The sequence below is a fragment of the Chlorocebus sabaeus genome, chromosome 25 (genome assembly GCF_047675955.1).
Source record: "Chlorocebus sabaeus isolate Y175 chromosome 25, mChlSab1.0.hap1, whole genome shotgun sequence".
NCBI classification, from domain to species: Eukaryota; Metazoa; Chordata; class Mammalia; order Primates; family Cercopithecidae; genus Chlorocebus; species Chlorocebus sabaeus.
Window position 1 is genome coordinate 4,213,166 of NC_132928.1, and position 26,456 is coordinate 4,239,621.

General features: G+C 36.5%; 1 protein-coding gene across 1 annotated transcript in view; it reads right to left on the bottom strand.

Moving 5' to 3' along the window:
* The window catches only part of DNAH14 (dynein axonemal heavy chain 14), a 528,962-nt gene that overhangs the window by 36,170 nt on the left and 466,336 nt on the right, over positions 1-26,456 (bottom strand). Inside the window, exons 70-75 of the mRNA XM_073011492.1 lie at positions 25,217-25,635; positions 24,943-25,141; positions 19,719-19,955; positions 17,723-17,808; positions 12,210-12,366; positions 3,171-3,381 (exon numbers count right to left, since the gene is read on the bottom strand). Of these exons, the coding sequence (XP_072867593.1) occupies positions 3,171-3,381; positions 12,210-12,366; positions 17,723-17,808; positions 19,719-19,955; positions 24,943-25,141; positions 25,217-25,635 (1,309 nt within the window). The remainder of the gene's footprint in view (positions 1-3,170; positions 3,382-12,209; positions 12,367-17,722; positions 17,809-19,718; positions 19,956-24,942; positions 25,142-25,216; positions 25,636-26,456) is intronic.

Sequence of the window (26,456 nt, forward strand, 5' to 3'; positions counted from 1 at the left end):
TAGGCCTACAATGTCTGCATCTGTACTGAAACTATACAGACTTTTTTTCCTTGTCATTATTTCCTAAACAATACAGATTAATAACTATTTATACAGCATTTACTGTGTATTAGGTACTATAAGTAATCTAGACATGATTTAAATTATACAGCAGGATGTGTGTAGATTATAGGCAAATACTACATCATTTGATATAAGGGACTTGAATATCCAAGAATTCCAGTATCCACAGGGGCTCCTGAAACCAATTCCCTGTGGATAGTCAGTGACCACTATAACTAGCTTGTACTTATACTTTTCAAAAACATCAAAGTTATGAAAGACAAAGGCAGACTGAGGAACTATTATAGATTAAAGGAGATTTAGGGTATGGTGGCACGCACCCATAGTTCCAGCTACCTGGGTGGTTAGGGCAAGGGCATCACTTGAGCCCAGGAATTCAGGTTCAGCTGGGGCAACATAGCGAGACCTCACCTCTAAATAAACAGACAAACAAACAAATAAAATACTTATTAGGAGACTTAAGAGACATGAAAACTTAATACAATGAGAAATCATGAATTGAAATTTTGACCAAAACTTATATTCTATTTTGCAGTAAAAGATATTATTGGGACAATAAACTAAACATGAGTAAATAATGAACAATGCACACTGAACTATTTAGAGGTCAAGTGGCAACATGTCTGCAATTTACTTCCAAATGATTCAGAAAAACATTATATATATATATGAGAGAAATGAGAGGGTAAATTTTAAGAATTTGGAAATAGAGATGAAGGGTATAAGGGAGTTTTTGTATTGTTCTTGCAACTTCCCTGCAAGTGTGAAATTATTTTTAAAAAATTTGCAAAGCAAACCAAATCATTACAAGGAAAAAAAAAAAACACACACACAACACAAAATGAAACAGAAAACAAATATGGCCTGTAATCTCACTAAATGAGTTTAGGTACACTTTTCTCCTTTTTTTCCTCCTTTTGCCTCTCTCTGTCTCTCATTTTAAGGCCGGGCGCGGTGGCTCAAGCCTGTAATCCCAGCACTTTGGGAGGCCGAGGCGGGTGGATCACGAGGTCAGGAGATCGAGACCATCCTGGCTAACATGGTGAAACCCCGTCTCTACTAAAAATACAAAAAACTAGCCGGGCGTGGTGGCGGGCGCCTGCAGTCCCAGCTACTCGGAGGCTGAGGCAGGAGAATGGCGTAAACCCGGGAGGCGGAGCTTGCAGTGAGCCGAGATCGCCCCACTGCACTCCAGCCTGGGTGACACAGCGAGACTCCGTCTCAAAAAAAAAAAAAAAAAAAATTGGAATAGTGCATATTTTGTTTGTAGCTTTTTATTTTTTCTCCTACCAATATGTTGTCAACGTATTTCTCTAACTCTGAAATTTAAGAAATATTTTTTTCTTCACATTTTTCCTCTCCTACTGTGGGCTGGTAGAGTGATCATCTTAAATATCTAAAGGCTTGATTTAATAAAGAAGTATGAATTTCTTTTTCTTTTTTTATTTTTTTCCGAGATGGAGTCTCACTCTGTCGCCCAGGCTGGAGTGCACTGGCGTGATCTCAGCTCACTGCAACCTCTGCCCCCTGGGCTCAAGCGATTCTCCTGCCTCAGCCTCCCGAGTAGCTGGGACTACAGGCTTGTGCCACCACAGCCGGCTAATTTTTGTATTTTTAGTAGAGATGGGGTTTCACCATGTTGGCTAGGCTGGTTTCAGACTCTTGACTTCAGGTGATCTGCCTACCTTGGCCTCCCAAAGTACTGGGATTACAGGCATGAGCCATTGTGCCTGGCCTGGAAGTATGAATTTCTTTTAATAATACTCTGATTATGTTGAATATGTTTAATGTATCATTAATTACTCTTATTAAGATAGAAATTCTGTTCTGAGGAACGTTTCTCTAATTTCCTTTTTTTTTTTTTTATTAGCACAGTGCTACCTGCCATACTATTGTACTATTGTCTCTTTGCACCTTAGTATCCTCTTGAAAGCTGCTACAGTGTTTGCCTGGTCCATGCTGTGTCCTTGTGCCTAGCACAATACTTGACAAATAGCAGATGCCCTATAAATAGTTTTTGGATGAATAATGAATGAAAGACATGGTAGAAAGTAATTTCAAAGTTTATATCTATTAAAGTCATGTAACTAAGCAATCTTTGCCTTCTGATTCTCTTAAGTCATGAAATAAATGTGAAAAAGAGAAATTATTTAATAGTATTTATTTATTTATCTATTTATTGTTGTACAGATGGGGTTCGCTATGTTGCCCAGGCTGGTCTTGAACTCCTGGCCCCAAACAATGATCTTGCCTCGGCTTCCCAAAGCATTGGAAGTATAGGCGTGAGCCACCGTGCCCCACTGATACAGTTTTGAAACTGCTAAAAGAATTAACAATCTGGTAACTCATGAATGATATTAGGAAAGTTTTTAGAAATTTAAGTCATGCAGTTGCATTTTGGTTTTATAGTTTCCTCGTGCATGCTCAAAGCATACAAATAAAAATAACAATAGGATATTGGCCATGCAAAAAAAGGGGAAAGAAAACCAAGGCTGGATAAAAACTATAGAATGTAATTAGTTGAAATATTACTGATTCAAAACATTGCTAATTCTTCACTCAAAGTTATAGCAATAAACTTTCAAATACTTCCACTGCAAACAAGAAGGCTGAACGTATAAAAATTTCTGTATGAGTGACTAAGTGCTTTGGGAGGTACAGCCTAGAAAAGTATTTTGAGCTAGAGAAAGTCAGAATAGATACTAAGTAAAGGCTATAAAAATGAATCATCACCGAAAGGATAGATACAAGGTATTATGCTCTGCTATTTGGAACATCACATAGAATATTAAAAACTATGTATCCATCAGTACATATAATGTGTGTGTATGCTTGTGTATCTATTGAGAGTAAGAATTTGAGGAAAGAAACTGATATACAAGACTGAGAACAAAAACTAAAGAGGCCTTAAAAAAATTTAAAAACTGATGTATTCTTAGTGTAGTTTTCAAGTTCCTGGAGAAAAGAAAACCAATAGCTTAAATTTCATCTGAGTGGCTCAACACATTTTGTTATTGTTTACACACAGTATACATTGCCATTTCCAGTTTTACTTTATAGTTTTGGTAACCAATCTGATCCCTTACAAACAAATGTAAAACTCTTACGATTCTACAATTGTGCAAAGCCTTGGCATAAATGAGGCTGCAAGATGGCAGTTCTGGAGGAAGACCCATTGTTGTGTTTTCGTTAGTGCCTTTAAAATGAGGTCTTCCGCTTTTGCTGCCTGGTCACGGCCCAGAGAAATTATGGTCACATGATGTGTTGTTCCTTTTAACTCTTGTGCAAATCTCAGGAGGATATTGGTAAGGTCGATCCCTGTATAATGAACTGGAGAGGTATATACAACTGTAAGCTCATTTAATTCCCTCTTAAAAATCACAATCCAGCATTTATTGAGTAGTGGTGGGAAAAGGTATAGCCATAGCGGAAAGACTACAGGTTTTGAAATTAGAGCCCAGAGTTTAAATTTTGGCCCTGCCAATTACTAGCTTAACACACGAGGATGATAATAATATCTAACGACAGCAGCACCTGCTGGTTGTCTTCTCCGGCATTTACCTGTCCTTTCCTCCTCGGTAGCTGTACCCCAGTGTTGTTTGAGATGGCCGTGTGCCCAGCTAAAATACTACATTTTTAACTTCTGTGGGCATCTAGGTTTTGTGATAGATTTTGGCAGGAAATTTTGTTAGCAAAAGTGTTGTGTAATACTCAATAGCAAAGACATGGAATCAACCCAAATGCCCATCAATGATAGACTGGATAAAGAAAATATGGTGCATATATACCATTGAATACTATGCAGTCATAGAAAGGAACAAGATAATTTCCTTTGCAGAGACATGGATGGAGATGGAAGCCATTATCTCAGCAAACTAACGAACACAGGAACAGAAAACCAAACACTACGTGTTCTCACCCATAAGTGGGAACTGAGCAATGAGAACACATGGACAAATGTGGGGGGAACAACACATACTAGGACCTGTTGGAGGTTGTAGGGAGGAAGAACATCAGGATAAATGCTAAGGTATGTGAGGCTTAATACCTCGGTGATGGGTGGATAGGTGCAGCGAATCACCATGACATACGTTTACCTATGTAACAAACCTGCACGTCCTGCACATGTATCCCGGAACTTAAAATGAAACAAAATTAAATTAAAATAAAAGTGTTGTGTAATACTTTGGGTATCTCCTTAAAGGGAGGATGTGTGCCTTTCTTCCTTGCTTCCATTCTGTTGTTTGGAACATGAATATCAGGTGTCTAGAGCCCTAGCCACCATCATGGGCTAAGTCTTTAAGAAACGGATAGTACCTCCTATGAGTGTGTCAAGTGTCTAGCCAAGTGCTTTACATGGAAACGTTCCAGGTGAGAACCTGGAATGATGGAGGCACTCCAGACAAGGTTTTATGTAATAAAATCAAAGTTTGAAATGATGAATTCTAAAGACACATTTAATTTTTGGAACAGAAGATAAATGAAGAAAATATTTTGCTAGTTTATTTCTCATAGTTTATTTTGTAACACATATTTTTGCACATGTCAATATTTATTAAACACACGCATAGACATAAGGGCGATTCCAACCTCCAGAGCAACAGTATGTGTTTGCAAGGTATTTTCTTTTTCTTTTTTGCAATATATCATTTAAATGTTTTATTACATTTATTTAAAAGGATGTAATTAAATGATTAAATGTAATATTTGAGATGCTGATCAATAGTTGCTTCTTTTTTCAATTTGTAATGTTTTATTTCATTCTTTTCTTTTTTTTTATTATACTTTATGTTCTAGGGTACATGTGAACAACATGCAGTTTTGTTACATATGTATACATGTGTCATGTTGGTGTGCTGTACCCATCAACTCATCATTTACATTAGGTATATCTCCTAATGCTATCCCCTCCCCACTACTCCCACCTCCCCCCCCCCCAGTGTGTGATGTTCCCCTTTCCATGTCCAAGTGATCTCAATGTTCAATTCCCACCTATGAGTGAGAACATGCGGTGTTTGGTTTTCTGTTCTTGTAATAGTTTGCTGAGAATGATGGTTTCTAGCTGCATCCATGTCCCTACAAAGGACACGAACTCGTCCTTTTTTATGGCTGCATAGTATTCCATGGTGTATATGTGCCACATTTTCTTAATCCAGTCTGTCACTGATGGACATTTGGGTTGATTCCAAGTCTTTGTTATTGTGAATAGTGCCGCATGTGTCTTTATAGCAGCATGATTTCTAATCCTTTGGGTATATCCCCAGTAATGGGATGGCTGGGTTGTATGGTATTTCTAGTTCTAGATCCTTGAGGAATCGCCATACTGTTTTCCATAATGGTTGAACTAGTTTACAATCCCACCAACAGTGTAAAAGTGTTCCTATTTCTCCACAAACTCTCCAGCACCTGTTGTTTCCTGACTTTTTAATGATTGCAATTCTAACTGGTGTGAGATGGTATCTCATTGTGGTTTTGATTGGCATTTCTCTGATGGCCAGTGATGATGAGCATTTTTTCATGTGTCTGTTGGCTGTATGCATGTCTTCTTTTGAGAAATGTCTGTTCATATACTTTGCCCATTTTTTTGATGGGGTTGTTTGTTTTTTTCTTGTAAATTTGTTTGGGTTCTTTGTAGGTTCTGGATATTAGCCCTTTGTCAGATGAGTAGATTGCAAAAATTTTCCCCCATTCTGTAGGTTGCCTGTTCACTCTGATGGTAGTTTCTTTTGCTGTGGAGAAGCTCTTTAGTTTAATTAAATCCCATTTGTCAATTTTGGCTTTTGTTGCCATTGCTTTTGGTGTTTTAGACATGAAGTCCTTGCCCATGCCTATGTTCTGAATGGTATTACTTAGGTTTTCTTCTAGGGTTGTTATGGTATTAGGTCTAACATTTAAGTCTCTAATCCATCTTGAATTAATTTTTGTATAAGGAGTAAGGAAGGGATCCAGTTTCAGCTTTCTACTTATGGCTAGTCAATTTTCCCAGCACCATTTATTAAATAGGGAATCCTTTCCCCATTTCTTGTTTTTGTCAGGTTTGTCAAAGATCAGATGGTTGTAGATGTGTGGTACTATTTCTGAGGGCTCTGTTCTGTTCCATTGGTCGATATCTCTGTTTTGGTACCAGTACCACACTGTTTTGGTTACTGTAGCCTTGTAGTATAGTTTGAAGTCAGGTAGCGTGATGCCTCCAGCTTTGTTCTTTTGACTTAGGATTGTCTTGGCAATGCGGGCTCTTTTTTGGTTCCATATGAACTTTAAAGCAGTTTTTTCCAATCCTGTGAAGAAAGTCATTGGAAGCTTGATGGGGATGGCATTGAATCTATAAATTACCTTGGGCAGTATGGCCATTTTCACAATATTGATTCTTCCTATCCATGAGCATGGTATGTTCTTCCATTTGTTTGTGTCCTCTTTTACTTCACTGAGCAGTGGTTTGTAGTTCTCCTTGAAGAGGTCCTTTACATCCCTTGTAAGTTGGATTCCTAGGTATTGTGCCACATTTTCTTAATCCAGTCTGTCACTGATGGACATTTGGGTTGGTTCCAAGTCTTTGCTATTGTGAATAGTGCTGCAGTAAACATATGTGTGCATAAGTCTTTATAGCAGCATGATTTATAATCCTTGAGGTATATACCCAGTAATGGAATGGCTGAGTCAAATGGTACTTCTAGTTGTAGATCCTTGAGGAATCACCATACTGTCTTCCACAATGGTTGAACTAGTATACAGTCCCACCAACAGTGTAGAAGTGTTCCTATTTCTCCACATCCTCTCCAGCACCTGTTGTTTCCTGACTTTTTAATGATTGCAATCCTAACTGGTGTGAGATGGTATCTCATTGTGGTTTTGATTGGCATTTCTCTGATGGCCAGTGATGATGAGCATTTTTTCATGTGTCTATTGGCTGCATAAATGTCTTCTTTTGAGAAGTGTCTGTTCATATCCTTTGCTCACTTTTTGATGGGGTTGTTTGTTTTTTTCTTGTAAATTTGTTTGAGTTCTTTGTAGATTCTGGATATTAGCCTTTGTCAGATGAGTAGATTCTAAAAATTTTCTCCCATTCTGTAGGTTGCCTGTTCACTCTGATGGTAGCTTCTTTTGCTGTGCAGAAGCTCTTTAGTTTAATGAGATCCCATTTGTCAATTTTGGCTTTTGTTGCCATTGTTTTTGGTGTTTTAGACATGAAGTCCTTGCCCGTGCCTATGTCCTGAATGGTATTGCCTAGGTTTTCTTCTAGGGTTTTTATGGTTTTAGATGTAATGTTTAAGTCTCTAATCCATCTTGAATTAATTTTTGTATAAGGAGTAAGGAAGGGATCCAGTTTCAGCTTTCTACTTATGGCTAGCCAATTTTCCCAGCACCATTTATTAAATAGGGAATCCTTTCCCCATTTCTTGTTTTCGTCAGGTTTGTCAAAGATCAGATGGTTGTAGATGTGTGGTACTATTTCTGAGGGCTCCGTTCTGTTCCATTGGTCTATATATCTGTTTTGGTACCAGTACCACACTGTTTTGGTTACTGTAGCCTTGTAGTATAGTTTGAAGTCAGGTAGCGTGATGCCTCCAGCTTTGTTCTTTTGACTTGGGATTGTCTTGGCAATGAGGGCTCTTTTTTGGTTCCATATGAACTTTAAAGCAGTTTTTTCCAATCCTGTGAAGAAAGTCATTGGTAGCTTAATGAGGATGGCATTGAATCTATAAATTACCTTAGGCAGCATGGCCATTTTCATGATATTGATTCTTCCTATCCATGAGCATGGTATGTTCTTCCATTTGTTTGTGTCCTCTTTTATTTCACTGAGCAGTGGTTTGTAGTTCTCCTTGAAGAGGTCCTTCACATCCCTTGTAAGTTGGATTCCTAGGTATTTTATTCTCTTTGAAGCAATTGTGAATGGGAGTTCATTCATGATTTGGCTCTCTGTTTGTCTGTTATTGCTATGTATAAGAATGCTTGTGATTTTTGCACATTGATTTTTTATCCTGAGACTTTGCTGAGGTTGCTTATCAGCTTAAGGAGATTTTGAGCTGAGATGATGGGGTTTTCTAAATATACAATCATGTCATCTGCAAACAGGGACAATTTGACTTCCTCTTTTCCTAATTGAATACCCTTTATTTCTTTCTCTTGCCTGATCGCCCTGGCCAGAACTTCCAACACTGTGTTGAATAGGAGTGGTGAGAGAGGGCATCCCTATCTTGTGCCAGTTTTTAAGGGGAATGCTTCCAGTTTTTGCCCATTCAGTATGATATTGGCTGTGGGTTTGTCATAAATATCTTTTTTATTTTGAGATACGTTCCCTCAATACTGACTTTATTGAGAGTTTTTAGCATGAAGGGCTGTTGAATTTTGTTGAAGGCCTTATCTGCATCGATTGAGATAATCATGTGGTTTTTGTCTTTGATTCTGTTTATATGCTGGATTACATTTATTGATTTGCATATGTTGAACCAGTCTTGCATCCCAGGGATGAAGCCCACTTGATCATGGTGGATAAGCTTTTTGATGTGCTGCTGGATTCGGTTTGCCAGTATTTTATTGAGGATTTTTGCATCGATGTTCATCAGGGATATTGTTCTAAAATTCTTTTTTTTTGTTGTGTCTCTGCCAGGCTTTAGTATTAGGATGATGTTGGCCTCATAAAATGAGTTAGGGAGGATTCCCTCTTTTTCTATTGATTGAAATAGTTTCAGAAGGAATGGTACCAGCTCCTCCTTGTACCTCTGGTAGAATTCGGCCATGAATCCGTCTGGTCCTGGACTTGTTTTGGTTGGTAGGCTATTAATTATTGCCTCAATTTCAGAGCCTGCTATTGGTCTATTCAGGGATTCAACTTCTTCCTGGTTTAGTTTTGGGAGAGTGTATGTGTCCAGGAATTTATCCATTTCATCTAGGTTTTCTAGTTTATTTGCGTAGAGGAGTTTGTAGTATTCTCTGATGGTAGTTTGTATTTCTGTGGGGTTGGTGGTGATATCCCCTTTATCATTTTTTATTGCATCTATTTGATTCTTCTCTCTTTTCTTCTTTATTAGTCTTGCTAGCAGTCTATCAATTTTGTTGATCTCTTCAAAAAACCAGCTCCTGGAATCATTGATTTTTTGAAGGGTTTTTGTGTCTCTATCTCCTTCAGTTTTGCTCTGATCTTAGTTATTTCTTGCCTTCTGCTAGCTTTTGAATGTGTTTGCTCTTGCTTCTCTAGTTCTTTTAATTGTTATGTAAGGGTGTCAATTTTAGATCTTTCCTGCTTTCTCTTGTGGGCATTTAGTGCTATAAATTTCCCTCTACACACTTCTTTAAATGTGTCCCAGAGATTCTGGTATGTTGTATCTTTGTTCTCATTGGTTTCAAAGAACATCTTTATTTCTGCCTTCATTTCGTTATGTTCCCAGTAGTCATTCAGGAGCAGGTTGTTCAGTTTCCATGTAGTTGAGCAGTTTTGATTGAGTGTCTTAGTCCTGAGTTCTAGTTTGAGTGCACTGTGGTCTGAGAGACAGTTTGTTATAATTTCTGTTCTTTTACATTTGTTGAGGAATGCTTTACTTCCAAGTATGTGGTCAATTTTGGAATAAGTGCGATGTGGTGTTGAGAAGAATGTATATTCTGTTGATTTGGGGTGGAGAGTTCTGTAGATGTCTATTAGGTTTGCTTGGTGCAGAGTTGAGTTCAATTCCTGGATATCCTTGTTAACTTTTTGTCTTGTTGATCTGTCTAATGTTGACAGTGGGATGTTAAAGTCTCTCATTATTATTGTGTGGGAGTCTAAGTCTCTTTGTAAGTCTCTAAGGACTTGCTTTAAGAATCTGGGTGCTCCTGTATTGGGTGCATATAGATTTAAGACAGTTAGCTCCTCTTGTTGAACTGATCCCTTTACCATTATGTAATGGCCTTGTGTCTTTTGATCTTTGATGGTTTAAAGTCTGTTTTATCAGAGACTAGGATTGCAACCCCTGCCTTTTTTTGTTTTCCATTTGCTTGGTAGATCTTCCTCCATCCCTTTATTTTGAGCCTATGTGTGTCTCTACACGTGAGATGGGTCTCCTGAATACAGCAAACTGATAGGTCTTGACTCTTTATCCAATTTGCCAGTCTGTGTCTTTTAATTGGACCATTTGTCAATTTACATTTAAGATTAATATTGTTGTGTGTGTGCTTGATCCTGTCTTTATGATGTTAGCTGGTTATTTTGCTCGTTAGTTGATGCAGTTTCTTCCTAGCATCGATGGTCTTTATATTTTGGCATGTTTTTGCAATGGCTGGTACCAGTTGTTCCTTTCCATGTTTAGTTCTTCCTTCAGGAGCTCTTGTAGGGCAGGCCTGATGGTGACAAAATCTCTCAGCATTTGCTTGTCTGTAAAGGATTTTATTTCTCCTTCACTTATGAAACTTAGTTTGGCTGGATATGAAATTCTGGGTTGAAAATTCTCTTCTTAAAGAATGTTGAATATTGGTCCCCACTCTCTTCTTGCTTGTAGAGTTTCTGCCGAGAGATCTGCTGTTAGTCTGATGGGCTTCCCTTTGTGGGTAACCCGACCTTTCTCTCTGGCTGCCCTTAACATTTTTTCCTTCATTTCAACTTTGGTGAATCTGACAATTATGTGTCTTGGAGTTGCTATTCTCGAGGAGTATCTTTGTGGTGTTCTCTTATTTCCTGAATTTGAATGTTGGCCTGCCTTGCTAGGTTGGGGAAGTTCTCCTGGATAATATCCTGCAGAGTGTTTTCCAACTTGGTTCCATTCTCCCTGTCACTTTCAGGTACACCAATCAGATGTAGATTTGGTCTTTTCACATAATCCCATATTTCTTGGAGGCTTTGTTCATTTTTTTTACTCTTTTTTCTCTAAACTTCTCTTCTCACTTCATTTCATTCATTTGATCTTCAGTCACTGATACTCTCTCTTCCAGTTGATTGAGTTTGTTACTGAAACTTGTGCATTTGTCACATAGTTCTCGTGTCATGGTTTTCATATCTATCAGGTCATTTATGGACTTCTCTGCATTGGTTATTCTAGTTATCCATTTGTCAAATCTTTTTTCAAGGTTTTTAGTTTCTTTGCACTGGGTTCGTAGTTCCTCCTTTAGTTCTAAGAAGTTTGATCAACTGAAGCCTTCTTCTCTCAACTTGTCATTCTCCATCCAGCTTTGTTCTGTTGCTGGGGAGGAGCTGTGTTCCTTTGGAGGGAGAGATGCGCTCTGATTTTTTGAATTTTCAGCTTTTCTGCACTGCTTTTCCCCATCTTTGTGGTTTTATCTACTTTTGGTCTTTGATGATGGTGATGTACAGATGGAGTTTTGGTGTGGACGTCCTTTCTCTTTGTCAGTTTTCCTTCTAACAGTCAGGACCCTCAGCTGCAAGTCTGTTGGAGTTTGCTTGAGGTCCACTCCAGACCCTGTTTGCCTGGGTATCAGCAGCGGAGGCTCAGTTGGAAATGCAGAAATCACCTGTCTTCTGTGTCTCTCACGTTGGGAGCTGGAGGCTGGAGCTGTTCCTATTTGGCCATCTTGGTGACCAGTAAGGTATTTTCTGTGCAGAAAATCACCATTGATAAATTTTTCCATATTTGTGAATCTGAGAGGTTTTATTCCTCTGTTATATTTTTAGAGAGATTTATTCTTAGTCAAAACTTGTAATTAACTCCTTTCCCAAAAATTTTAAATAGGGCTAGGAAAATATTGTAAACACAGAATAATCTGACACAGAACCTACTTCTCCATATCTCTTGGGTGATATTGTATCATCATTGTATTAGTCTGTTCTGACACTGCTATGAAGAATTACCTGAGACTGAGTAATTTATAAAGTAAGTAGGTTTAATTCACTCACAGTTCTGCATGGCTGGGGAGGCCTTAGGAAACTTACAATTATGGCAGAAGGCAAAGGAGAAGCAGGCACCTTCTTCACAGGGTGGCCAGACGGAATGAGTGCCAGGAGGGGAAATACCAGGTTCTTATAAAACCATTGGATCTCAAGAGACTCACTTACTATCACGAGAACAGCATGGGGGGAACCACCCCCATGATCCAATTACCTCCACCTGCTCTTGCCCTTGACACATGAGGATTATGGGGATTACAATTAAAGGTGAGATTTGGGTGAGGACACACAGCCAAACCATATTGATCATCTTAACTATTCACAAATAGCTTACCATGAGACTGAATAAGTATCAGCGGAGTTCTGGCATTGGATTCTTTATATGCATCTTTCAAATTAACTCCAGTTCTTTGAAGATATTCATTTCCCATTTTTTCAGTTATAAACTTTCTCACTGAATTATTTAAACTTTCTGGTCTAAGAATTTTTATCTAAAAAAGAAAATATGGAAGATAAGGTAAAATTAAAAACCGCCAGGGAGATATTCCCTATGGTAAAATGAAATAAAAATAAGAAGTATTCATTTTTTAGCTTTACAGTTAGAGTTTTCCTGTTGGGGAAGCTTAATGGGAGAGTCTATGCATGGAGGGGAAGCTGACACCATGTTCCTGTGGCCATAATGCGGCCCTTCTTAGATACCATGGCTACCTTGTGTCCTTGTGTCTCTATCTCTTTCATGCTCTGAGTGAGCTCTTGCTTTGTTTGTAAAGATCCAAGTTATACTCCCTAATTCTGCAAAAAGGAATTTTTTTCCCCTCGGTTTTCTTCCTGTTCTGCTATACATGTCTAGAGCAAGAAAACCCCATGGTGTTGGAGGGAAGAAAATCCAGGATAACACAACTGGAAGAGTATTAATTCTTCCATTAATAAAATGAAAACATAACATGAAGGGCTGTTGAATTTTGTCAAAAGCCTTTTCTGCATCTATTGAGATAATGATGTGGTTCTTGTCTTTGGTTCTGTTTATATGCTGGATTATGTTTATTGATTTGTGAATGTTGAACCAGCCTTGCATCCCAGGGATGAAGCCCACTTGATCATGGTGGATAAGCTTTTTGATGTGTTGCTGAATCCGGTTTGCCAGTATTTTATTGAGGATTTTTGCATCGATGTTCATCAGGGATATTGGTCTAAAATTCTCTTTTTTTGTTGTGTCTCTGCCAGGCTTTGGTATCAGGATGATGTTGGCCTCATAAAATGAGTTAGGGAGGATTCTATGCAGCCATAAAAAAGGATGAGTTTGTGTCCTTTGTAGGGACTTGGATGCAGCTGGAAACCATCATTCTTAGCAAACTATCACAAGAACAGAAAACCAAACACCGCATGTTCTCACTCATAGGCGGGAACTGAACAATGAGATCACTTGGACTCGGGAAGGGGAACATCACACACCGGGGCCTATCATGGGGAGGGGGGAGGGGGGAGGGATTGCATTGGGAGTTATACCTGATGTAAATGACGAGTTGATGGGTGCAGCACACCAACATGGCACAAGTATACATATGTAACAAACCTGCACGTTATGCACATGTACCCTACAACTTAAAGTATAATAATAATAAATAAATAAATAAAAATGAAAACAAATGGCACAATCTTTATATGTTTAAGCAATTAGAATACAAATCTGAGAAGAATGCTAGGTGGACTAAAAGATTTTGGAAACTGTAAATGTGTAGTAAACAGAGGTTCAGGGTATACTGGAAATCATTGCAAACTTCAGAGGAAAGACCTTTCTCATAAAAACTGTCTTACACAAATCACTTACATGATATTTCTCTACATAATGACCATAAAATATGTCCTGAACATGTTCAACATCTGGGACTCCATCATTTAAAGCAAAACTGAAGCTACACATGTCTGTGTGTCTGTGTGATGTACCAGGTTGGACCATGGGAAGTTGCCATTTTTACCTTTCAATAACTGTCAAATATTGGCAATTTTATATGTTTAACACAGCACATTTAATCATTATGCTGAATTCTGCTCTTTTCTGTTATGTTTTGGAAAAATTATTCTTAAAATTTTCTTTTAATTATATGTATCATATATTTTAAAAAATGAAAATAGGCAGCACACAAAGACTCTAGGTCTAATAGCAGAGTTCACTCAGAATATCCAGTTAGTGAGACCGTGTTAGAATCATTGAGTGAAACAAATGATTAGGTGTTTCACCGATATCATCACTGTCGAGAATCTATGCTCCCAAATGGTCATCATAATTTTTTGTCACCAACATGCCACTAGCTCCTCTTTTTATTCTATTGATTAATCAAGATTTTGTTACATTTCTCCACTGTTGTAAATTTTAACCTTGAGGCTTTTTTTTTTTTTTTTTTTTTTTTTTTTTTAGAGGTAGGCGAGAAAGGGAAGGTAGAAGAAACAGAGTTCTGTTGAATTCAATTTCACTAGCTCCTAAGCAACCACAAATCGTTCTGAAAATTTTCTACATGTCTATATCCCCTCATTGTCCTCTTTCACACCCTCTTTTCAGTCCAACAGGCTATAGCAGTGGCGAGGGGTGAAAAGCTAGGCAAAGTCCTTGTCCTCATGGAACTCTGAGAAATTCTCCTTCTCCAGGGCAAGCTTCTTTCTAATATATTTTAACTTAATCTTTTATGTGACAATCTCAATTTCTAACTCTTACAGGTCAGGCTCAGTTTTAAATATCTAACTTAGTTTTCCTATGCATACACTCAACACTTGATCAGACCATGACTTCTAACTTCTGGTTTGGAAGATAGGATCACTATACTCATAAAATTTCTAGTTCATAAACTAAAATCACTGGGAACTTACTGGGAGAAGGTAACGTGGCACAGGTTTAAAATCTAGTTATTTTTGTTGTTCAGGTAATTCATCCTTGCTACATAAAATTCAAGCAATGCAAAAAGGTAAAAATGAAAAAGTGAAGGTCTTACTCCCCAGATACATTGTTTCTTGTATTGTTACTCCCCAGATATATCCCCAGATATGTTGTTTCTTATGGCTCCTCCTAGATATTTTCAACACATATACAGGCATCTCTCCACCTCCCTCCCTTTCTCCACAAATGAAGTTGTTCTGTACAGATTGTTCAATATTTTGTATTTGTCAATTAATATAGCTTAAATATATTTTCATGTCACAACTATGTCAATAATCCACATGTAGAGTAGAGGTATCAATCTGTCTAAAGTAGTCAGGTAGATAACAAAAATTAGAGAAGTGGGTTGGATAGAAGAAGAAAATCCTCTTCTAAAAGAAAAATAAACATGCAAATATCATCATATTTGCAAATGGCAACTAACATTCAACTGCAGTGTCAGGAAGTAGCAGGGAGCAGTGAAGACTGTAGTGCACTGGGCCAAAGGGACAGACACTACTCAGCTCTAGCTATTGCTGCCATTGAGGAATGTGGGCTCAGTGTTGCCTAAGGCCAGAAATCTGGATTTTTATTTGAAATCTCTCAACTTTCAAATTTTGACTCAAAAATAAAAACAATCCAAACTCAAACCAAAACAAAAAACAAATGTGTGTATCAATGTTCATAGCAGCATTGTTCACAATAGCCAAAAGGCAGAAACAAACCTTTGTTGTCTATCAATGGATTAATGGCTAAATGAAACATGATATGTACACACAATGGGATATTACTCAGCCTTAAAATGGGAGGAAATTCTGACACATGGTACAACATGGATGAACTCTGAAAACATCATGCTATGTGAAATAAGCCAGACATAAGCATGATGGGAGGCAGAAGGCAGAATGGTGGTTGCCAGCCACTGTCAGGAGGAGAGACTGGGGAGTTATTATTTAACAGGTACAGAATTTCTATTTAAGACGATGACAAAGTTTTGGAAAGGTATGAGGATGATAGTTATGCAACATTGTAGATATACTAAATGTCACCGAATTGCATGCTTAAAGGGTTAAAATGGATTATTACGAAGATTAAATGAAATAATGTGTCTATATTTTATCACAATAAACCCAGAAAACAACTCACTTCAAGATATGTATACATATAATTAAAAAAAATATATGATATTTATTTTAGTTATTTTTGCTTAAAAACTTGGAAGTTGCTATGGTCTGAATGCTGGTGTCTCCTCCAAATTTATATGGTGAAACCTAATCTCCAATATGTCAGTATTAAGAGGTGGAAACTTATGAGAGGATTAGGTCATGAGGGTGAGATTAGTTCCCTTATAAAGATAGCTCCCTTATAAATAAGTCTTGAGGAACCTGGGCAACATAGTGAGATCTCATCTCTTAAAAAATTAGCCTGTCATGGTGATGCACACCTGTAGTCTCAGCTACTCAGGTGGCTGAGGCAGGAGTTTCAGGCTGCAGTGAGCTATGATCACATCACTGCACTACAGCCCTACAGCCTGGATGACAGAGTGAGACCTAATTTAAAAAAAGAAAAGAAAAGAAAAAGACTTTCTTGTTGTGAGGACACAGCAAGATGATGCCACCCATGAAGCAAGCCCTCACCAGACACTGAATCTGCTGGGTCCTTGATGTTGGACTCCCAGCCTCCAGCGTGGTGAGCAGTACATTTCCGTTGTTTATAAATTACCCAATCTATTGGGTTTTAGCAATCTATTTTGTTACAGCAACCCAAATGAATTAAGACAGAAATCTTCTAAGTAAGATCACAGGTTCAAATCCATTTGATTAGTAATAAATTGCACCTGAAAAGTTACAAAAAATCAAACAAAACTTCAGGCCAAATAAAACATGTTTATAAGCCAGATGCAGTCATATTTTGCAATCTTTACATAGAGAGAATTTTTAAAGTGTTGCAAAAATAAAGTTTAAGGCAGAAATCAAAAGGATTACTCGTTGTCCAGGTTAGCATTTTCAAGAATTTCAGGAAATTAAGAATTTAAGGAATTTAAATGAGGTGAGAGATTTTCCCTTCACTAAATTAGGGAATAAATGTCAAAATAAAGATTTTTTTAAGGCAATAAGGATGAATTTAGGATAATCCACCCTGGAAAGTATAATATAGTATGACTACCAAGAACACAGATATGAGAGCCAAGCTGTCTGAGATTCAACCTGGCTCTATTAGGCAATTTATAAACCTTGGTTTCCTAATCTGTAAAATGAGGGAAATAATTGTGCCTACCTTCCAAGACTATTACAAGTATTAACTGGAATAATATATGTAAAGTGCTTAACACATACTAAATTCTTAATGTGTTAGGGGTGCTAATAAATGACACCCATGCATACCCATAATCCACCCACCTCTACCCTCAGCCAGGTTCTGAAACAATTGAGAAATAGAGGCGTTGGGCAAAAATATCATTTTATTAATAATAAAGGTCATGCTGGTGGATGTGGCTTAGGTATGAGGCAACAATGTGCTTCCTGATACAGAATCTAGAATTAGACAGACTTACCTGTCACAAGTAGTGCTGGTCAGCCACTGGCCTCTCCCTACAGGACCAAGGTCTGTTCCTGTACGGTTTATAGCATGGAGAAGCAGCCAGAAAGTATGCTCATTATAGGCAGACAAATCCCAAAAGGGACAGGGCTATGAGTCCTCCTCTCTAGGGAAGAACAAATGAGGGGACAGAGGGACTCCAGGAATGTTCCTCACATTGGACTCTCCATATGAAAGAAGCATTAAGGGGAGGTGTAGGTGTTTCCCTCTCACATTAACGTTCACAAAATGTACTTTAAAAATACATTTTACTTGTAAAATTTTAATTTTGAAGGGCTTAAGTTACTAATAAAGCACTCAAAATATTTAGAATATTAATATTTCCTCATAAGATATCTTACCAAAATAAGTCTTTGAAATGAAGTGAGTTTCTCCCAGGGAAAATTTATAGGATTACATGTTTCTTTATTTTCATTCAAAAGTTCAGCTAGATATAATTTAGAGAAAGAAACTGGGATTAACAGTCAAATACTTTTTATCATTAAAAGATATCACAATGAACATTTCTGTCATAAAATTATGAAGTTTTTTTTTTTTTTTCTCAACATGGCTGACTTAAAGTGCGCTTTATTTCCGTAAGCTTTACGGCATCACTAGCTGCGCTTCACACCTCAAAAGAGGGAGACATTAAGACAGATTTAAGTTTCAACTTGGACCAACTAAAGTGGTGAATGAATAGTAATATAAGAAGATGATGGACAGATGAAGAAATAAAATGAGAAGCCAAAGGCACACCCAGTCAACACATTATAACCTGTTCCTGTATATGTGGTGTTTTTCTGATGAATATAAACTAATAGGAGTAGAGGTTGGAGATTTCTATTCATCCAGCTATAACAGATATGGGAAATGAGAATCAAATGGAAATGCAACCAGATTATCAAATTTTTGAAAAATTAAATATTATATCTATCTACATATATTTAATACTGACCCCTCTTACCACCACAATAGAGTCCTACTGGATTACAATTTTTTGCAAGGTGGGAAGTCTTCTAGTCTTCATTTCCAGCTGTCCTGGATACGGTTATCATTTCTACTTACCTCTTATTTCTGTGGTATTTTCCCAATGTCTAACTTTAAATACAAATTAGGTTATAGAAATGGCTTTTTTGAATGCAGATAATATTGATGTATTGATCTTAAGAAAAGTTCATGATACATGAAGGTATAGTTATAAATGGATAATTTGGGGTTATTTGCAAAATAAAAAGATCTTCACTTTACAAAAAGGGTCAATAAAGAATTCTTTTAAATAAAAGTTACTGACTCTTACAGTATAATAAATTACGGGTCCCACATATATTAGAGATAAATGCAACAAAATAAAATGATAACAACTCAAAGAGAAAACTCTACAGGAGGAGGAGACCTTAATAAGAACTTGAAATCAAGAATGTATAAAAGAAAAAAATAGACATAATTGACTATACAAACATTTAAACACATATAGCATAGGTACTATAAAAACAAATTCAATAGACAATAAAAAATTCAGAAAAATATTTGAATATAGATGTTAATACATATAATAAGACAAAAGCGAATTATCTATAACACTAATGGGAGTTTAAGATTTTCAGATGGGCAAAATTAAAAAAAATCAATACTCCTATGGAAAATGGGCATTCATATTGCTGGTGGAAATATAAATTATCATAGACTTTTAAAGAAAGCAACTTGGCAGCAACTGTTAACATAAAAATAATTTCCTTTTGTTCCAGCAATTCCACTTCTGATTATTTATCTTATAGAAATAAAAGCAAAGGAAAAATGTATAAGGATGTTTATGTTATTGCATAATATAATTGTTTATTTTGGCAAAAATCAGGAAGTGAAATAGAGAAAAATGTGGAAGGAAACAAATTAGGTTGTATTCTGAGTGGGGGTGTTATGAGTGAAGGTAGTAGGGAAAAACGAAGGAGAGTTCGAAGTCGAAAAAGAAAAAGAAAAAGATGTGCTAAAAATAGTAAGTCATTTGAATTTAAGGTAAGATCCTTTCCCATGTAATTTTAAAAATACACATTTGTTAAAATGAACAATATATGTAGGTTTGTTCAGATTCAAGATTCCAAACTAGCATGGTGTAATGAAACTAGTGTAGTATATTTAATCTCTCTGAAATTCTGATTTCTAATCAGATTTTCTCATGAAGTTCTTTATAATCCTTTCATGGATGGTTATGAGGATTATATTGAATAACATGTGCATGCTTAAAATGTAGTTATATTCCTCCCTTCAATTTTTTCATAATGTAAGATATTGTATGACATTTACAAATTGAAAATCCATACACATACACACGTACTTAGGTTAAAACATTGAATGCTTTCTTACTCTCTTCTGGTGGTTTTGTATTTTCCTCCAATGAAGCATTTTCTGAAGAGAAAGGTGTGCTGATCAGAGAATAAACTGCTTTACTGTTCTTAAAAGTATCCCATTGTGATACATTTGATAAAAGGGATTTGCACAGAAGTGAAAATGGTTCCAAGTGAGCGCTGACATATTGGCACTGCCTCCACCTAGAATCTGACAGCCACTGAAGATGCTGACTTTCATCTATTTCAAATGTGCCTAATAAAAAAAGAAAAATGATCACATTAGAAGAGATAAGCCCTTTACCTTTTAGTTATTTATTACAAAGTAGATACTTGACAAAGATGTGCTGCTAGGCTATTTCATATAAAAACTATTTTATAGAAATAAAAATATATTTTACATAAATAAAACAGAAAGCTACTTTATATAAAAATTACATAAGAGGTAATTGTTTTTATTGTGGTAAAAATATAACTAAATTTATCATCTAAACCTTTTTTTGTTTTTGTTTTTTGAGACAGAGTCTCATTCTCACCCAGGCTGGAGTGCAGTGGTGTGATCTCTGCTCACTGCAACCTTTGCTTCCTGGTTTCAAGCGATTATTGTGCCTCAGCCTCACAAGTAGCTGGGATTACAGGTGTGTGCCACAATGCCTGGCTAATTTTTGTATTTTTTGCCATGTTGGCCAGGCTGATCTCAAACTCCTGGCCTAAAGTGATCTACCTCCCACCTTGACCTCCCAAAGTGTTGGGACTACAGGCATGAGCCACTGCACCCAGTCCATCTTAACCATTCTGAAGTGTACACTTTGGTAGTGTTAAAGATATTAATACTGTTGTGAAACTGAGAATAAATCCCAGTTGGTTATGGTGTACAATCTTCTTAATATGCTGTTGAATTTGGTTTGTTAGTATTTTGCTGAGGATTTTTGCATCAATGTTATTCAGAAATATTGGTCTGTAGTTTACTTGTAGTATGTTTGTCTGGCTTTGGTATCAGAATAATACTGGCCTCACAGAATGAGTTAGGAAGTGTTTCTGTCTCTTCAATTTTTGAAAGAGCTTCAGGAAAATTTATGTTAATTTTTAAATGTTTGGTAGAATTCAATGAAGCCAACTGGTCCTAAAATTTGCTTTTTTTTTTTTGGCGGTTTTTGATTACCTCTTCAATCTCCTTGTTATTGGTGTGTTCAGATTTTCTGTTTCTTCATGATTCAGTCTCAGTAGACTACAAGGAATTTATCCACTACTTCTAGGTTATCCAGTTCATTGGCATACAATCGTTCATGGTAGTCTCTTAGAAATCTTTTTATTTCTCTGCATCTACTTTAATGTTGTCCCTTTCTTTCCTGATTTTTATTATTTGCATCTTCCCTCTTTTTTTCTTAGTTAACTGAGCTCAAGGTTTGCAAATTTTGTTGATCTTTTCAAAACACCAACCGTTAGTTTTGTTTATTTTTTTTCTGTTCTCTATTTTGTTTATCACTGCTTTAGTCTTTATTATTTCATTCCTTTTGCTAGCTTTGGGTTTAATATGTTGTTTTTCTAGTTTCTTGAGGTAAGTTATGTACACTTTCTTCTTTTTTAATGTAGGTATTTACAGTTATAAACTTTCATCTTAGCACTGCTTTCAATGTATCCCCTAAGTTTTAATATGTTGCATTTTCATTTGTCCCTAAGTATTTTCTAATTTTCCTTGTGATTTAGTCTTTGACCTACTGGGTGTTTAAGAGTGTGTTAATTTCTACATCTTTGTGGATTTTTCAGTTTTCATTCTGTTGATTTCTAGTATCATTTCATTGTGTTTGGCAAATACACTTGATATGACTTCTTGAATTTGTTAAGATTTGTTTTATGGTCTAACATGTGGTCTATCCTGGGGAATGTTTATGTGCACTTAATAAGAATGTACATCCTGCTGTTATTGGGAAGACAGTTCTGTGTATGTCTGTTTGATCCAGTTGATCTACTATGTTGTTCAATTTTCTTATGACCTTCTGTTTCATTGTTTTATTCAGTACTGAAAATGGAGTACTGAAGTCTCCTACTATTATTGGGTCGCTGTCTTATTTCTCCCTTTAATTTGTCACATGTATTTGGGAGCTCTGAGGTTTAGTGCATAAGCATTTATTACTACATATCTTCTTGGTGAATTGACCCTTTTATCATTATCTCACATCTGTCTTTGTCTTTTGTAACAGTTTTGATTTCAAGTCTACTTCATCTGATATTAGTATAACCACTCCTACTCTCTTTGGTTACCATTTGCATGGAATATTTTTCTCCATTCTTTCATTTTCAGCCTATGTGTTTCTTTAGATATGAGTCTCCTGTAGACAGCATATAGTTAGATACTGTTTTTTAAATTAATTCAGCCAATCTGTGCCTTTTTATTGGAGAGTTAAATCCATTTAAATTTAAAGTAATTATTCATAGGGAAGGAATTACTATTGCCATTTGTTGTTTTCTGTATGTCTTGTAACTTTCTTCCTTCCTGTCCTCTTTTATTGCCTTTTTCGGTATTTTGTTGATTTTTGTAGTGATATACTTTGATTCCCTTCTCATTTTGTTTTGTGCATATTCTATAGATATTTTCTTTGTGGTTACTATTGCAATTACATAGTTTAATCTTAATTTTATAGCATTCTATTTTAAACTGACAACAACTTAACCTCAGTCTCATACAAAAATTCTACTCCCATCCTGGCAACATAATGAGATCTCATCTCTACAAAAAATTTTTAAAAATTAGCTGGGTATGGTGGCATGTGCCTGCAGTCCCAGCTACTTGGGAGGTGAGGTGAGGTGAGAGGACCACTTGAGCCCAGAAGTTGGAGGCTACAGTGAGCTATGATCCCATCACTGTATTCTAGCCTGGGTGACAGTGAAACTATGCCTTCAAAAAAACCAAAATCTACTAATTTAGGGCTTTAGCACCCCCCCTCATGTTATTGATGTCACAAGTTACATTTTTATATATTGCATCCCCATTAACATAATTATAGATCAAAAATGTTTTTGTAACTTGTTACATTTACCAACATTACAATAGTACAGGTTACTATCTTTCTCCACATATTTACCTTTACTGAAGAACCTTATATTTTTCATATAGTTTCATGTTGCTGTGTATTATCCTTTTGCTTCAACTTAAAGGAGTTTCTTTAGCATTTCTTGGAGAGCATTTCTAGTGGTAATAAACTCCCTCGATGTTTGTTTATCTGAGAAATCTTAATTTTTCTTTCATTTTTGAAGGACAGTTTTGACACATACAGTATTATTGGTTGAGAGTTTTTTTTCTTTTAGCACTTTGAATATATATCTCACTCCCTCTAGTTTGCAAAGGTTTTCCTGAGAAATCACTGGTAATCATATAGAAGCTCCCTTGTATATACAAATAACTTTTTCTCTTGCTGCTTTCAAGATTCTGTCATTGTCTTTGACTTCAGACAGTTTGATAATAATGTGTCTGCTGTGTTTCTTTTTGAATTCATCCTAGTGGAGTTCTTTGAATTTTTTGAACCTGTATGTTTTTTTCTTTCCTTAGATTTGGGAAGTTTTTAGCGACTGTTTCTTCAGAGAATTTCTCTACCCCTTTCTCTCTTTTTTTCTTCTTCTGGGAGTGCCATAATGCATATATTGGTCAACTTAATAGCATCCTATAGGTCCCTTAGGCTCTTTTTGCTTTTTAAATTTTTAGCTTTTTTTTTTTTTTGCTTTTCTGACTTGATAATTTCAAATGATCTGTCTTCAAGTTTGTTGATTCTTTGTTCTGTCTGATTAAGTCTGCTGTTTAATCCCTGTAATAATTTTTCAGTTCAGTTTTCGCATTTTTCACCTTCAGAATTTGTTTCATTCTTTTTTATAGTTTTTATGTCTTTGCTGATATTCTCATTTTGTTCATGCATCATTTAACTGACTTTATTTAGTTCTCTGTTATTTATTTATTTATTTTAGCTCATTGAGCAACTTTATGACAGTTATTTTAAATTCCTTGTCAGGCAGCTCATAGATCTGCATTTCTGTGGGACTGGTTTCTGGAGCTTCATTTTGTTCCTTTGATTGGACCATTTCCCCTTGTTTCTTTGTTTGCCTTAATATCTTTTTTTCCGGGGTTGGCATCTGAAAAAACAACCACCTTTCCCAGTCTTTGGTACTGGCTTTGTGCAGGGGAAAACCCTCACCAACCAGCCTAGTTGGAGGTTCTAAGACCTTTTTAACCTTTTCTAATCCCTTGCTCCCCCTAATTTCTCCCTGTGAAACTGTAGGTCTAATGTGCTGCTTGCATCTGGATTTTAGTGGCTTCCAAACTCCAGTGCCAGTCTTGCCAATATTCTGAGTCAGGCAAGACAAAAACCAGTCCCTTGGGAGGCCCCTAGACAAGCCAGAACACTGGATGCACTGTCTACTCTTTTGTTTCTATCTGAGGGAAGAGCTCTGATATGGGGTATTTCCTGTCAGTTTTTCCACATTATACCACAAAGAGGGAGGGGCATGAATAGGCATGTGTCAAATGATGCAAAATTTCCTACCCCTTTCACTGGAGTCTCTTCTTGGTTTTACAATAGCCTGGATGCTGTAGCTTCTCAACTGATCTCTAGAGTTCTCGCAGAGGTATTCTGATCTGTATATTGTTGTTACCTTGGTATCTCTGTGAAGGAAGGGAGCCTATAGCATCCTACTCTGCCATTTTGCAGACTTAAAATTTACAAATTACAGCACAACAACGTGAATGTATTTAATATCACTTAAAAATTGAGATGATAAATTCTATGTTATATGTATTTGACCACAGCTTAGATAATAAACATAATAAAAATACAACATAGAAACATTTAAAAGATTCAATAATTAAATAATTGTGTCTAACGTTTTTGGATAAACATGACTTTTGCGTTTCAAATTTTCAACCAGGTTTTCATAAGAAAGTGAGGGCAACTGTAATTAGGGGTGGGGGAAGTTTTAACTCCTGAAGGTATCCAATCAGTGTTTATGTTTGGGTGTGCTCCTGTTGACTACCATCAGATATTCTGCTTTGTAGATTAGGATTATAATAATCATAGCAATTATCATTTATGTATTCATTTATTCATTAAAAAATTATTGAGTAACAGTGGAGGTGCTTGACCTCAAGCTACTTTTACTTTAATCAATTATAGAGGCATTGACTTGGAGCACCTTAGTGGAAGGAAACACACTTTTAATGGACTTTTACGGAATCCAGAATAATAACTTTTACTTACTAGTAAGTCTAGACTGGGATAATGCAGTTTTAATATTTATCAATATGCCAGAATATAAAAAGATGTTCCATTCTTCTTCTGGTAGGAATCCAATGTCATCCTGTATTAGATTTCCATTAGCATTATTTTGCATGATTGCAGTGCAAAGCCGAAAAGAGAAGCAAAGTTTATCTTCATTAAATAGAGCTGAAGAAACCACCTATAGGGAAAATATAACATATTAATCCAGTGAGATTAAATAAACAAGTAAAATCCACACTAAAGAATGTCTCACCTTAAAAATACTTTTTGTCAACACATCTATTGCACTTTTAATATGCTTATCTAAGAGATTTTTCTCATTTTCCAAGTTGGGTTCTTTTGAAATATTTATAATCTCATGAACTTCTTTTGGAGACACTTTCTCCCTTTTAAAACTATGTTCTTGTTCTTTGCTTTTGGAAACTACTGACAAAACAAAAACCTGATGAAACCAGTCTAGGGAGAACTGGTACATGTAGTTGATTTGCGTGAGACCAGCTACTAGAAAGTAGAGCAGGGCACCTCGGGTTGCAATAGGGAGATAGTTTTTACGTATTGCTTCGATTTCACTTTCAGCTTTTTTTGTTGCTTCGATGCGCTTTGAAATTTCATTTGATGTCATTTTGGATTTTCTTAAGGTATCTATAATTTCTTCATCATCTAATGCGTATCCTAAAGATAAACAAAAAGTGAAGTTAAATAAAGACTACTGTAACAGTAAATGGCTATTTCCTCACTCTGCACTCTTTGTGTAAGGGTTTTTACTGTTGGCTTCTTACGGGCTTTATGTCGGACATGTGCTCTTAAATGAAGTTAGGTAATATTTCTAATAAGAATTTGAGGTGGGGCGCGGTGGCTCAAGCCTGTAATCCCAGTACTTTGGGAGGCCGAGACAGGCGGATCACGAGGTCAGGAGATTGAGACCATCTTGGCTAACACGGTGAAACCCCGTTTCTAGTAAAAAAATACAAAAAACTAGCCGGGCGTGGTGGCGGGCGCCTGTAGTCCCAGCTACTCGGGAGGCTGAGGCAGGAGAATGGCGTGAACCCGGGAGGCGGAGCTTGCAGTGAGCTGAGATCCGGCCACTGCACTCCAGCCTGGGCGACAGTGTGAGACTCCATCTCAAAAAAAATAAAAAAGAATTTGATTAATAGTATGTACACCTCACTTCCCACTCCCTCATCTCTTCTTTATATTACTTTAGTATTGGTGGATCCTATTTTTATTACAGGCATATAATAAGTAACCATTCCATGATAAGGAATACATTTACAGTATGACCCACTATACACACAGAATATTAAAATCAATTTTCAAAAAATAACAAGTATGCCATTATTTCACGTGATGTGTTCTGATATTTTGTATTCTATTTTATTAAACATATGAAACTGATCATGGCCAATGACATTTATTTCTCAACCCACTAACAGATTGCAACTCACCTTTTGAAAAAGCACTTCTCTAGAAAGTACAAATAATAAATCTATTCC